General features: G+C 42.5%; 1 protein-coding gene across 2 annotated transcripts in view; it reads left to right on the forward strand.

The window, feature by feature from the left end:
- SEPTIN11 (septin 11) overlaps nucleotides 1-8735 on the forward strand; it is a 78878-nt gene extending 70143 nt beyond the window's left edge. The window contains exon 10 of one of the 2 annotated variants that reach the window (XM_084626214.1): nucleotides 7695-8735. In XM_084626214.1, coding sequence (XP_084482340.1) covers nucleotides 7695-7710 — 16 coding nt within the window. In that variant the 3' untranslated portion in view covers nucleotides 7711-8735. Of the gene's footprint in view, nucleotides 1-3061; nucleotides 7292-7694 lie in introns of those variants that run through there. The other variant, XM_084626213.1, reaches the window with a different exon arrangement.
- Nucleotides 8736-13326: the final 4591 nt, after the last annotated feature.

Here is a 13326-nt window from a genome sequence, read left to right on the forward strand (position 1 = left end):
CTGAAGTAGAATAAGAATGGATTGTCTGTATAGCAGAATGGGACAACCTATTCTGAGGGCAGTCTTGGGTAGAAAGTACCCATAGTTCCTCTCTGCCATTCTCAGATAGGGCAGGGTTCCCCTGGGATTTCTTCCCAGGTTGCCTGAGATAAAAACACACATTCATTTTACTGAAATCATATACTCTATAAAGAGAGTGATACTGTAGAAGCTGAGTAACACACACAAAACTTTGTTGTCTCCAGACCTCAGCAAACGTTTAATAGCCAATGATCCAGCAAGGTCTTGCATTATACATATGGCATAGGGCATTTCCTGGTATTCTATGAAATACGGTCATAAATAACTAACACTGAGCTGTCATTGACAAAAGAAAAATGGTTGAAGTGCAATTAATGATGTGGCAGTTTTTGCTTTTTATTTGGTCACCTAGGGCTTGTCTGCATGTGGAGTTATTCAGGAATGGCTGGTGTGCTTTAAATTCCCATCCTACCTTAATCTGAATTAACTCTCAAGTGTGGGTAAGACCTTACTTGCTAATTGACTAACTTCAACTATTCATAAGAGGACTAGAGCGAGCTAGTGAGCTTCTACTTTATTTCATGTACACTAGTATATTTTTCTACAATGGGCAGCGGCACCGTGCTCTCGTCCTTGTACCAGCAGAAGCCAGAGTGTCTGTCTCTGGTTTCTGCTGCTGGATCAGTGCTCTGAAAGTCATGCCCAATGAAGACATTTAAAATAATGAAGGGCCAGTTCCTCACCTGATGTAAATCAATGTAGCTCCTATGGAGCCATGCTGGCTTACTCTAGCTGAGAATCTGTCTCTAAAAGCTTACGCAAAGACCATAGAGAAAATACAGCATTTTCATGTGTACTGGAAACTCATTTAATTAAAATAATTCAAAAAGCAGATCAGCACAGAACTAATAATATCTGGCAGTAACCTTCCTAGAATGCTGAGATTTCTCCCTTGTGCGTTTTCAGTAAATAGGATAGACTGGAACAAGGGTCCTGCCTGGCATGGCTGTTCCCACATTGTGTTCCCCTAGTATGGTCTTTTTTCTAAGTAACTTGGAACTTTTGATGACCTTTTCCTACTCGGAAATCTTTGAAATGGCGCTGCTAACTTAATATTTATATAAAATCTGCAATAGGCTTCTTCATCTCTTCTGTATCAGACTGAAGCTATACACAGTGAGGTTTGGTTTTGTAACTTTTAATAGTAGATGTTCGCTACTAGTTATTCCTGTGAATTTTTCGGGCACCTGCATGGAATTGGTGTATTATATACATCATGTTTCTAGTTGCCATTACAAATCACATGGTTTCTATTCCGCCACAGAAATCCAGTCATGAGGAACATGCACTTTTGCTTTGTAAATATGTTTAAAATAGTCTCGGCTCTCCGTATCATTCCACACCAGCTGTTGGGAGTTGCTCAAATTGTTTTATGATGATCAAATTGGTAACAGAAGCTGGAAAGGAAAATGCGGATGCATCTGCATTGTAGCATATCTTGGTTCCTAAAACCTTTAAATTTCCTCTTGCACTCTAATGAAATGCTACAGTTTTAATAGGTAAGGTTTTTTATTCTTATCGTTGAGCTGTGGTGGCATGACTGTGATGTTTTATACAATTACCAGTGGAAGTCAGGCTAATTCCTGAAATGCTCTCTGCTGGATTTCCCTTGTAGCTTCCCCAGAATGCAATTTATTGGACTGCTTCTTTTTAAAGGTGGAATTACACATCTGTAACTTGGACCGCTGAGAACTTATCAGAATTCTGCACAAGCCAGAATGATGAAACAGGGCCAAATTCTCTGCTGGCCTAACTCCACTGGAGAGAATTTGGTCCCATCCCATGAGACTAAACCACTGTCCTTATTACTTCCTTTTTACTGTGGTTTTTCTGATGGATTCATGAGTGGAATTGAACATCTACAGTTCACAGACATTTTTCTAACTTTTGTTGATGTTGATAGCCCTGATTGAGGAAAGAATTTTGAGTGGGGACAGCACTTAAGCATGGGCATAAGTCCCCTTGGAGTTCGAGGTATATTAACTTTTTCATTACCACAGCACCTAGGGGCCCTATTTGTAGACCAGGCCCCACTGTGCTAGGTGCTGTACAGCCATGTGCTTAAGTGCTTGCCTAAATCCCATCCTGATCCCATAATCTTAGTTGTGGCCTTGGCATTTCTTCATACCTAAATGTTCCAGAGGCATTTGCTGGCAACGAGTGTGGTCATGGCACATGTCTAACCAGAGTGGGTCCTTTTTAATAAGATCAGTGAAATGCTTCTTGGCTCTTGCCTGTTCCATTGAATAGGTCGTCAGCTGCGTACCTAGATGTGTGCATTGTATTACCTGCCATTTCTCAGACAGGCACAGGAGTTGGAACTCTTTTGTTTGGCTTCTTTAATGTAAAGTCACTTTGTAAAACAGTACAAGAAACTTCTCTTCCTTTAATGAAAGGAATTTTCAAACAGGTGCAAATATACTAGGCCGTATTCAGTCATGGTAGAAGTCCTTAAACTACACCATGCAGGGTGTTCAATGGGGGCCTGGGACGACACCCACTGAAGAGAGACTCTAGCTGATTTCAGTGGGATCGGGATCAGACCGGTCGGCTACATTTTCAAAAGTGATGATTGACCTTAAAGTGCCCAACTTGAGATGCCTTAAAGGGGCCTGGTTTTCAGAAAATGTGAAGCATCCGCTCTCAGAATCCCTTTTAAGATGTCTTAGGTTGGGCATGCAAAATCACTAGCCACTTCTGAAAATATTGGCCTAAGTCACTATCAAACAGTAACCTAGTTTGGACTAACTATGTGGTTGGTTTGTTTTTCTCCACTCAGTTTTTCTTTGCTTTTGCTTGTCATATAGAATAGAATTGACTCCAATTTTAAGGTTTGTTTCACTCCTTTTTAATTTCATAATCCATTTGCATGGGCGTCCACCGAAGCAGAATGCTGGTGTCAGCTCTCCCATCTTTCTTTCTTTTCTTTTGGGTTTCTATTATTTCTAATGTTTTTTGTTTTTGTTTTTTTAACTTGCAGTGCAAGCTTCACATAAAGCCTGGCAAGCCAAGGATGTTCCTGCATTCACCTGCTTTTGCAGTAACGTGTGTCTGCCATCTGTTTGGTTTTTGTTTTTGTTTTAAACACAAATAACTATTAACTCATTTAATAATGGAGTGGGTGGGAGAAAGGTGGGTGAAGCAGTGAGCATCTGGAAATTGAGTGTGTGCGGGGGGAGAGGTGTGTTCTTGTTTGAAAAGTTGATGCCATTTCTCTCTTTGGTAAGGACAGCAGCAATAGATCAGACCTGCCACTTGGCTTTGAATTGAGAGCAAGACTTGTGCGTCATTGGCTTGATCCAAGGGCACTTAAATACATTGGAAGGGTTTCAGGATCAGGCCTTAAATGCTGCTGTTACTCGTTTGCACACACTGCTCTCAACAGGCCAAACTGTGATTCCCTTTACTCACACTGAATAGCACGAGTACTCCCATGGAAGTCTGGGGGCTAAGTTATGAGTGAGTTACTATTCAGTGCGAATAAAATCAATGCAGACTTAGCCAGAGTCTCCCCAGTGTATTGCTAAACCCAGAAGTCCACTTAAATGAGTGTTTCTTTGATAGCTTGACTTGTAAGACTAGAAATCCCATTGTTAGGTTTTTGTGTGTGTAGGTAACAAAAGAGCAACTGACCTTGCATGCTTTTATTCTTGCATGACTTTTTTACCTTATGGATAATGACTTTTGGCCTGGCTTTTTGTAATTCACCCAACAGGTTAAATATTTTTGTAATAACTCTTCTCTATTAAGTGTTGTGGCTAATCACTAAAAGCTGTACAGTATGCATCAAAAGGAGCTGCAAATTCCCAAGACAGGAGGTTCCCCCTCCCCTATTGCTTTGAAATCAAGAGTCCCCCATCAAAAACTAACCAGGTGACTGAATCCCATCCCAAAACTTGAATACACTTTTTCCACAGATTGCCTGAGTAAAAGTGTCACCCCTCCACACTTCGTTGATTCCTGCAGGGCCCCATCCAGCAAATGCATAAGCACAAAAGTAACTTTACTCATGCAATATAGTTCAATTGACTTTAGTAGGACTCCTTATAGGAGTAAATTTTTGCACATGCTTATGTGGTTGCAGGATCAGTCTTGGAACATAGTGTCTTCTGTTGGTAAGTGCCAGTGAACCATTAAAGGAGTTAATTAAAACTCCATTAACTTCAGTTTCTCTGGGCTCCTAAAGTGGAGAATAAGGCTGTTCGCTCTCTTTACCGGGCTAAGATATAGCTATCTTGCTTGACAAAGGCAACCTCAATGCACTGATCAGCTCTGCGCAGCCGGCTGAGGCTTGGGATGCAAACAATAGTTTGCATTAAAAAACGGTGACTGAACGTCTAGCATAAGCCAGGCCTTTTTTTAGGGCGTCCTTGGTGTGAAAATTGACCTAACTGTTTAATTTGTATTTTCTATGCCATTCCTTTTTGGACAGAGTCTTTTCCTTTCTGATACATTCCAAGAAGTGGCGACCCATGTTTACTCTCTGACTTCTGGATTTCTTTCTCTGCTGCTGCTGATCTGCCAGCTTTCCCTCTGCTCCTAGCTAGGTAGTCTCCTGTTTTTCTTTAAAGCACTCTTGAAATTAACCCTCTTCACCTGATCCCACTCATTCCAACTTTGCTTGTTTCTACCCAAGCACAGGGGTCATGTAACTACAGTCACAAAGGCAGGTTTGTGGGGGGTTGTTTTGTTCTCTTCCCCTCCCCCCCCCCGGCGTAAACATGGCCCTTAGGGAGGGGAAAGGGTGACTGGACAAACTGCATAAATTTAAGCAGAGGAAAAGCAGGGAAGAAACTTTTGAAATTCAAGCTAAGTTGTCATGTGAACACAATCACTGGAAGGACTGACAGTTGCAGTAGCCAGGTTAAATAGCAGTAAAAATCAGAGATCCTTGCAGTTTTGCTTCAGCTTAACCTTATAAACTCACTTGGTATTGAACACATGAAACCAGTTTCCTAACCATGGGCTGCATTTGATCATGCAATATGCTCAAGTTTAAAGCTTGTGTAGTGTGTTTCCATCAGCTGTGTCTGTGCGTGTCCTATTTTTAATTAACACAGGTGGGGTTTTTTGTGCCAAGTAAGAGAACTTAATTTTAACATTAGTTTTTCCTATTCAGTTTAAAAACCCTTTCAAGGGAAGCTTGGCAGAGAAAATTAGCTGAGACTAGGTATTTTTATTTTGGACACAAAGCTGTTGCCAAATGTATTAAATGCTGGGGGGAGGGATTGGTTTGTTTCTCTTTTTAGCAAAAAACAAAATAAAAACCATCGTTTTGGAGAAGCTGGGAATAAAATTTTAAATTTAATTTTTTTTTTTTTTTTTTTGCCCAATAGCACACTAACTTTTAAAAATCCCTGGGCCATGTTTAGCTTGTTACTGCTGCACTTCTTTCCTTTCTGTATCTATGCCTTTTTTCACAGTAGTCCCTGGCTCTGCATGGAGTAAGTGATACCCTCAAATCTAGTTGGATGTGCTTTCTTTCACCTTTGCATGTAAGTACAGCAGCAAGAGACCTCTCTGCCCACTTTTGAAATGTAGAAAACTCAACTTTCATTCAAGTGGCAATGCTGAGGGGTTTTTAAAAACTTTATTAAACAATAACCATCTTCAGCTGGGATTTTCAAAGGAGCCAAAGGGAGTTAAGCACCAGCTCCTACTGGCTATTAGGGACCCCTAACTCATTTGAAAATTCCAGCTTAAGGTAGCGTTAGCTTTTGATGACAGCTACGTAACCCTAAATCTTGCTTGTGAGGATCTGCAAATGGTACGATGTTTAAACAGCAATGACTAGTCACTGATAATGCTGCATTTCCCAGAGGTGCTGGGATGTCCATTTTTAGGATGTTATAAATGAGCAGGAACAAACAATGGAGAGTGCAGATCTGCACATTAAAGCACTCCCTGGATGTGGAGTAAAACCCATAGGCGAAGTCTGAATGACATACTGGCCACCTGGGAAGGGTGATACTTGTTCCAAAATGCACTGTTGTGAGTATTGGGGGTTGACTTTCAAAAGCACAGATTAGGCACGTGATTCCCACTGACTTAACATCTCCTTGGTTATAAAGGGGTTTGTTCAAGAGTGCTCAATATTGGCGTCACTGCTCCTCTTTAAATCCATGGGGAAACTCCCCTTCATGCTTTAAGGAGCAGAGTTAGGCCAACACTGAGGGCTCTGGAAAATCCCACTCTGTTATATAAGAACCTTGACTGTGCTTATCCTCAGTAGTAACTATGGCGACCTGAGTATATCCAATCATGCCCAGAGTTGTAAAACAAAACCAAAGGTTACCATTGGACCAAAATCCATGTCATCTTTCAGTATGGGGTGACATGTCATCTTTGTGGCTGATGGGAAAGGGGGAATTACAAGGTATTCCACTCAGTGGTGTCTCCAAGCTGGAATTTGAACCAGCTACTGAAAACTGGCCAAGGTACTGATCTGCAGAATGCATCCTCTCAGCTGCCAAGCCAGACTCTGTGTTCCTAGCTACTGGGAGATTTCCTAAATACAAGATTACTTATCCTTTTGCTGCCTTGTATATTATAACCCTGTCAAGAAGACTTTTGTATTTGTGTCTTAAAAAAAAGCCTTATTTTATTTAACACAATCAATGGGTTTTTTTCAAGTAGTTCTCATTCTACTTTTAAACTGTTGTGACGGAATACAGCAATGTCTTGTGTGTGTTATCAAATCTGTCCATTTGAATCATGTTCTGATTTGCCATTCTCAAGGTGTCAGAAACAGCTTATTCCTGTCACATCCTTTCTCCAAGGAGCCCAACTGCATTTACAGTATCTATCATCTATGAGGCCCTAAGGGCCAGGGTGTGACAGTATGGGATTATACAAATATGAAGGCTGTTTTTTTTAAACTAACTGAAAATAAAGCTGTGAACAGCAGTAGGAATATTTTGTGTACTTATTTTTAAATATATGCTGATGGCCTTAAACTAGAGGTGTAGAACATTGTTACCTTGCTCTTTGAAAATAACCCATGTTTTTGTCCAAATGACTGTATACCTTCAGCCAGTGTTAATGCAGAATTATGTATGTATGCCTCTTAGATGTCTTATTGATGTCAAAATGAATCATAGCCTTCCACTATAGTTCAGTTCCTTTTTTTGTATGTGCTCTGGGGTGCAAATGTGAAATAATGCCAACACAAAGCGGGAAAGGGGAAATATATTTTTACCCAAACACTCTAGTTTTTGTGTGGCCTTTGTAATTTTCTTTTGTTGTGGTTGTTGGATGTTGGGTGAAAAAGAAGTGGACGTGTGTGAATGCCAAGGGTGACGTTTTTATACTTGCTTGATGTTGACATAGACATTTCTTGTTCTTTGGTTGATTGCTTTTGGGCTGTGCTAAGGCGGTTCACAATGGGAGCGTTCTTTTTACCTTTTTTAAAAACCCCATTCCTTGCTCCTCTTCCCCTGTTCACTAAACAGGGGCTTGGTAGGCCAAGCCCCTTGCACCGCTCCTGCTGCATATTAAACCCTACACATATGCACGCTCTCTCCCCTTCACAGCTTACTTCCTTTTAAAATGTTTCATTTTCTCTTTTCCTTTGCGGTTGAATTCTGAACTTTTTCTTCTTCTTCCTTCTGTAGCTTCTTCTTTATGTAATGGTCACCTTGCCAAGCCCCCACTCCCTTTCTCCTAATGGGCATTAGAAGAGCCAGCGGGACATGTACACACCTGTTGGGAGAAGAGTTACCTCATTCTTCCATCATCTCCACCTTGCTCTTTAAAGCGTGGGTCAGGGAAGTGCGTAGCTCTAAGGGTCTGTTTGCTTCCCAGTATGTCTTCTACAGGATTTTCATTACCACAAAGAGACAGAATAAGTGGAACAGAGAACTTAGATGCTATCACAGATATTACATTGGGAACTTTTCTTTTGCCTTCACCTGCACGCTGCTCTTGATAAATAAGAAGCTTATGGATTATGGACAGAATGAGTGTGCAATAATAAAGGATTGCTGAGTAGTAGACTTAAGCTAGAACTGACTTTAATGCTGACAAACATCCTGATCTGGCTACTCTGAAAGCTGTGCGCTCCTGTGCATTTTAAACCAGTTCCTTGGACAGGGATCACTATTTTTAAGTATGAAGTGGCATGAGCAGAGAGAGCTGCTATTTGATACTGTCAGGTTGATGGAATTTGTTCAGTTGTTTTCAGCTGATCTTCTGCCTCTTCGTGTGCAAAATGAGATCTTTTCCTATGAAGTCCAGCCACGCAGATTGCTGCTTGAGGAGAAGACTATTTAAGTATGTGAAGCCCATCCAGTAACTGTTTTTACATGCTTTATGTAGTCTTGCTGTGGGACATGTGCATAAACTTTTTCACTTGTCTACTTCAGAAGCAGATTCAACAGCGAAGAGCTTGAAAAGTGCCAAAAAGTAAACTTGTAACTTAGTTTACACATGTAAGTCAAGTGCCCTCTAGTGTCAGTGGCTCTGTTCATTATGATTGTTGTTTTAGGTGTATTGTGGGGAGGTTTTTTTAATCACTTGCTGCCAAACTGTGGCTGTTCATTGCTCCTGACCACAAATCAATGCCGTATTTCAGTGTGGAGTGACAAAGGGAATGCAGAGTATTTTACATTGCCTCCTTTCTTGTTTAAAGAATAAAAGCCACTGTCGTTCCTAAACTTGCTTACGTGCTTTTTCGGAAGTACAGGTTTTTTTGGCAGTAGTAGAGGATTTGGACTCCTGCTGCAAGAGAGAGGGCTGGATTTAGAGTGACAAAACAACCCTTTCTTCAATCTGATTAAGTAGATTTGTGCTTATACATCAAGGAAATATTTAAATCAGCTGTACAAAATTGTCATGAATGTTTACCAGTCCTGGTATTAAGTTTAGCTGGCTGAAATTGTACTCTCCTCCTACTGAAGGAGTGGTAGAAGATGGGGAGAGAACCCGAGGGTGGAGTTAAAGCCCTGTACCTGGAACAGACTTGCTCAGAAGCAACCACCTATAGAAAACATTTGAAATATATTAAGTTTAGAACACCAGGCCTCAATCCAGGAAGTGTTTAAACACAGGGTTAGTCCATTGCTGGATTAAGGCCTGACTCCATTAATATTTAATTTCTTCCACAGATTTTTGTTACCACTTTAGTAAAACGTGACTGTTACTGATTAGCAGAGATGAACCCAATTTTCTAGCACTGTGTGGTCAGGCTGTGATCTATATGAAGCATAGGATGAGAGATTCTCATTGTGCTGCTGATGCCACACCTTGCCCTCACTTCAATGGGAACAGGATCATGGCCTCTGTGACTTCAGTAGAAGTAGGTGACCCCAGCTGAAAGTCACCTCTGGGCAGGTGGTCAGCTAGAGGCTTAGGCCTTACTTAACTCCCTCTCAAGCCCTCATTTGAGAATAAAATTTATGCATGTGCTTAAGCATCAAGGCCCTGCCACCACTGGATGATGTCTCACCCAGGGAGTTTATAAGGGCCATGCCTTCCAAACAAGTTAAGCTACTTAGCCCCCAATCCATTTGTGCCTCATTCCTTAATGCACTGCTGCATGCTCTGAATCCCTCTGATGGGTTAATCAGGTGTGAGTATTTTTAAAATCAAATAGTAGTTAGGAACCCAACTTTGGCTTCTGAAAATGTATGGTCAGAACTGCTTCCCTGCCTGCATAGTCCTGAAGCCTACAGTCTGCCTAAGGCACAGTGAGTTCACTGCTGTCCTGTGCACAAGGAGTTGAGATTCAATTAAGTTTGTATACATGGTTATACAGCCAGGCTCCTGCACCCTGCTCAGGCAGCTAGATGAGCTTAGACCAAGGGTTGGCAATCTTTCAGAAGTGGTGGGTCTAGTCTTCATTTAGGCACATGCCAGTAAAAAAATATATATTTTAGAGACCTTCTAAAAATGTTAACTAAATGAGTATTGTAAATAACTCTTCATTTAAAATTAAATTAAAATGCAGAACCCCCAACCAGTGGCCAGGACCCAGGCAGCATGGGTGCTGCTGAAAATAAGCTTGTGTGCACCATAGGTTGCCTGCCCTGGCTTAGACTATCACAGAAACATGAGTGCTTCATGAGGTGGGGCCTGTGGTGTTTTATTTTCACTTGATTGCCTTGCAAGTGTTATGTAATGCACACAAAAGGCTGAGCACCTGTGTTACAAACCTATTAGCAGCCCCTTAGGGAAGAAGATATGATACAGCTGAGGAGCTGCTGTTTGGTAAGGGGCACACACTTATTTGGGTTCTTTATATGAAGTGCAAGCCTTTGAATTACTTATGTTGGCCATATGCCTAGAGAGAGGGGCTCTTCTGTTTAAAGGTGTTTAACAAGAAAGTGGTTGGGTTTCTGTTTCAAAGTTTCCCCACTTGTTTTTGTCAAGGAATTTTGAAAAGGGAAGGATAGTGTTGACTCACTTTCCCCCTCACACCCAGCTGTTAAGAAAAGTAATAGATACCACAGGGAGAGATGACAACATAAGTCATCCAAAGCAGTTACATATTCCTCACCAGGCAGGGTGCTCTTCCCCATAGATTATGGAAGCGATCTATTAATTTAAAGGTACTGAACACTTTGGTGTAAGAGAAAAAGCAAAACAGGATCAGTTCCAGAAATGAGGTAAATGCATTAGAGGGCCATGGGCCAGATCCCCAGCTGCTGCATATCACTACAACTCCATTGACCTACACTGAGGTGCTGCCACACAATAGCGTCTCTATCCAAAGAGCTAAATAATAGTGCCTACCTGTATCCAGCTTGGTTTTCCCTGAGTTAGTGCCCTTCACGGGTGTGTCCCTTCTACAGCTAGCCTGCCTTGCCTTGCCAGCTAAGTCTCCTGAAGTTTTCCTTGCACATCACCTACTGTTCAGATAAGAGCCTGTTCCCCAGAATAAAACAAGTCTGACTTGTTACTATGCCTGCAAGAAAAGAGAGGAGAGTCAGTCCATGTGAAGAACAGTGTCATACCAATGGTAATTAACACATCTTCACAGCTATGGAGGATTCCTCCTCCTCCAGTCACTGCTGCCAGCTGCGCTTCACAGAGTAAAAGGGAGACTTGGGGACAGACTGAACTGGCTCAACATGAGGTAGTTCTGTCAACTCTCCTTGAGCTGTGGAGATTTACAGCTGCTGAGATGCTCCAATCTTCACCCTTACATCTCATGAAGTAGTGTGGTCTGGGATTAGGAACCCCTCCCCTTACATGCTGTAGATCAATTTGTATTTTGGGGTACAGTACTTGAGCCCCATCTGCCTCCAGGCCAGCTCCTTGTAGCTCCCACAATTCCCATTCACAGAGTGCGGTGTAGGGGAGGGAATGTAGAATGCAGTGATGAGAGAAAGCACAACTCCTTCACAACATCACATGTAAGCTCTTAGGGACCGTCTTTTTGTTCTGCGTTTGTACAGCACCTAACACAATGGGGCCCTGCTCTGTGACCAGGCTTCCTAAGCACTGCTGTAACACAACCAAGGAGAGAGAACTTAACACTGGGAAACCAGTCTTACCCCAGTATCTAAGAGCGGATTCTGCTGGATTCTCTGCTTGCCGTGGTTTTATAAGCAGTGTAACTCCACTGACCTCAGTGGAACAACGCCTAAGGGAGAGACACATTGTGCTCTCTGGGGTTAGCTGCAGTGGTCCGCAACCAGTCAGTGCTGCAGGTTCTCAGCGCCTTTGGGAAAAACAATGGATTTAAATGTCTAAATTTAAAAGCCTCCCAGGGTGGGACTTGTACCCATTTTGAGTACCCCTTCCCACCCTTTAGTTTGCGCAGGACACATAGCCAGCCCATCTAGTGAAGCAGCCTGTACAGGGTCAGTGATAGGAGATGCTCACCTGTTCTCTTCCAGAGTAACCACCATCTCATGCTCTGCTGTATTGGAGTCCCTAGGCTTGATGAGCTCAGCAGCCAAAAAACCTGAGGCAAGGAAGAAGTGGAATGATGATTAATTTGTTGTCCATTATTACTAATGTTAATGTTAATCACAGTAGTGGCTAAGGACCAACCAAGAATAGGGCCAGGCACTGAACAATCATGGCATGACGGTTTGATGTTGTAATGGGAGCTGAATGTAGTAGCCTCATGGGAACATGGTGAACAGTGCAACAGGCTGCCATGAGGTTGTGACTCCATTCAGTGACTGGCTTGGCAAGGCTGGAGCTCCAAGCAACGTGCAGGTTCCTCTGGGCATTTGTATCCGTGTCCACAAGGCACCTCCTCCTGTGTGATATTCAGGCATAACATTTAAATAATAAAAATGTGTTCTTGGTCTCATGTGGTCTTTTAAATGCTCCATTTTCCCATGCACAGTGGTAAAGTGCGGCCAGGCCACCACCCAGAACGTAAAAGATGAAGTTGGGCCTCACACATTAGCAGCACCTGCCTTCCAGTGGGCTGCCCTGCCTCCCCTGGGTTTAGCAGGGGGTCACAGGCACGCAAGGACTTCATTGCTCACACGTTGTGGGGACGGAGCTGGAGGAAGACGGGACCAAAAAGCGATGCATCGTTGCCCGTTAAAAGAGTTATTACTTTCTTGGAGCTGCTGCAGCACATTAGTAGACGCAGATGGTACTGAGACATTTGGCACGGTCCCTCTGTTGGACGCGTGCTGGTCGGCGTGACAAACACGAGCTTGGATTTGGCTAACTTTTAGGGCATAAAAATGTACTTTTCAGCCGCACTAAGGCCTCAGTCAAAAAACCCTTGAGCCCAGTGAAAAGACTCCCATTGACTGCAGTAGATTTTGAGTCAGGCCCCAGATGAGGAAGAAAATACCCCCCCACCCCCAAAAAAGAATTAAATGGCCACAGGAAAAGCAAGTTGGGCCCGTGCCCATCCAGTGTGGTTCAGAGCTGACACGCCTGTCTGCTGGAGGAAGTAGATGGTGAATCATTCACTAAGCAACCATGTCCATAACACAATTTGATTGACATCAGTGTGTGTGACATCACCACAACACTGCACTGTGGGAGACAATAAACTTCATGAAGGGAGGGGAATTTGGTTTTTAAATGAAGGATTTATACTGTTAACACAATAAATAAAAGGCAAGTATCCAAGTAGAGAGAAGCAAAGATCATTTCCCTAGAGACCTTGGAGAAGTGGCAAAGGACTAGAGGATAATTGCTTTCCCCTTACATCCGTTTCCTCTGCTGCCTCTACAAGACTGAGAACCTGGGGCAGGCTGGATATGTGAAGACAGAAATTGGGAAACATCTGGAGGAAATTTTTTAAAATATTAGGATTCAAATCAC

The sequence above is a fragment of the Lepidochelys olivacea genome (assembly GCF_965140295.1).
Source record: "Lepidochelys olivacea isolate rLepOli2 genome assembly, chromosome: 4".
Classification (NCBI taxonomy): domain Eukaryota; kingdom Metazoa; phylum Chordata; order Testudines; family Cheloniidae; genus Lepidochelys; species Lepidochelys olivacea.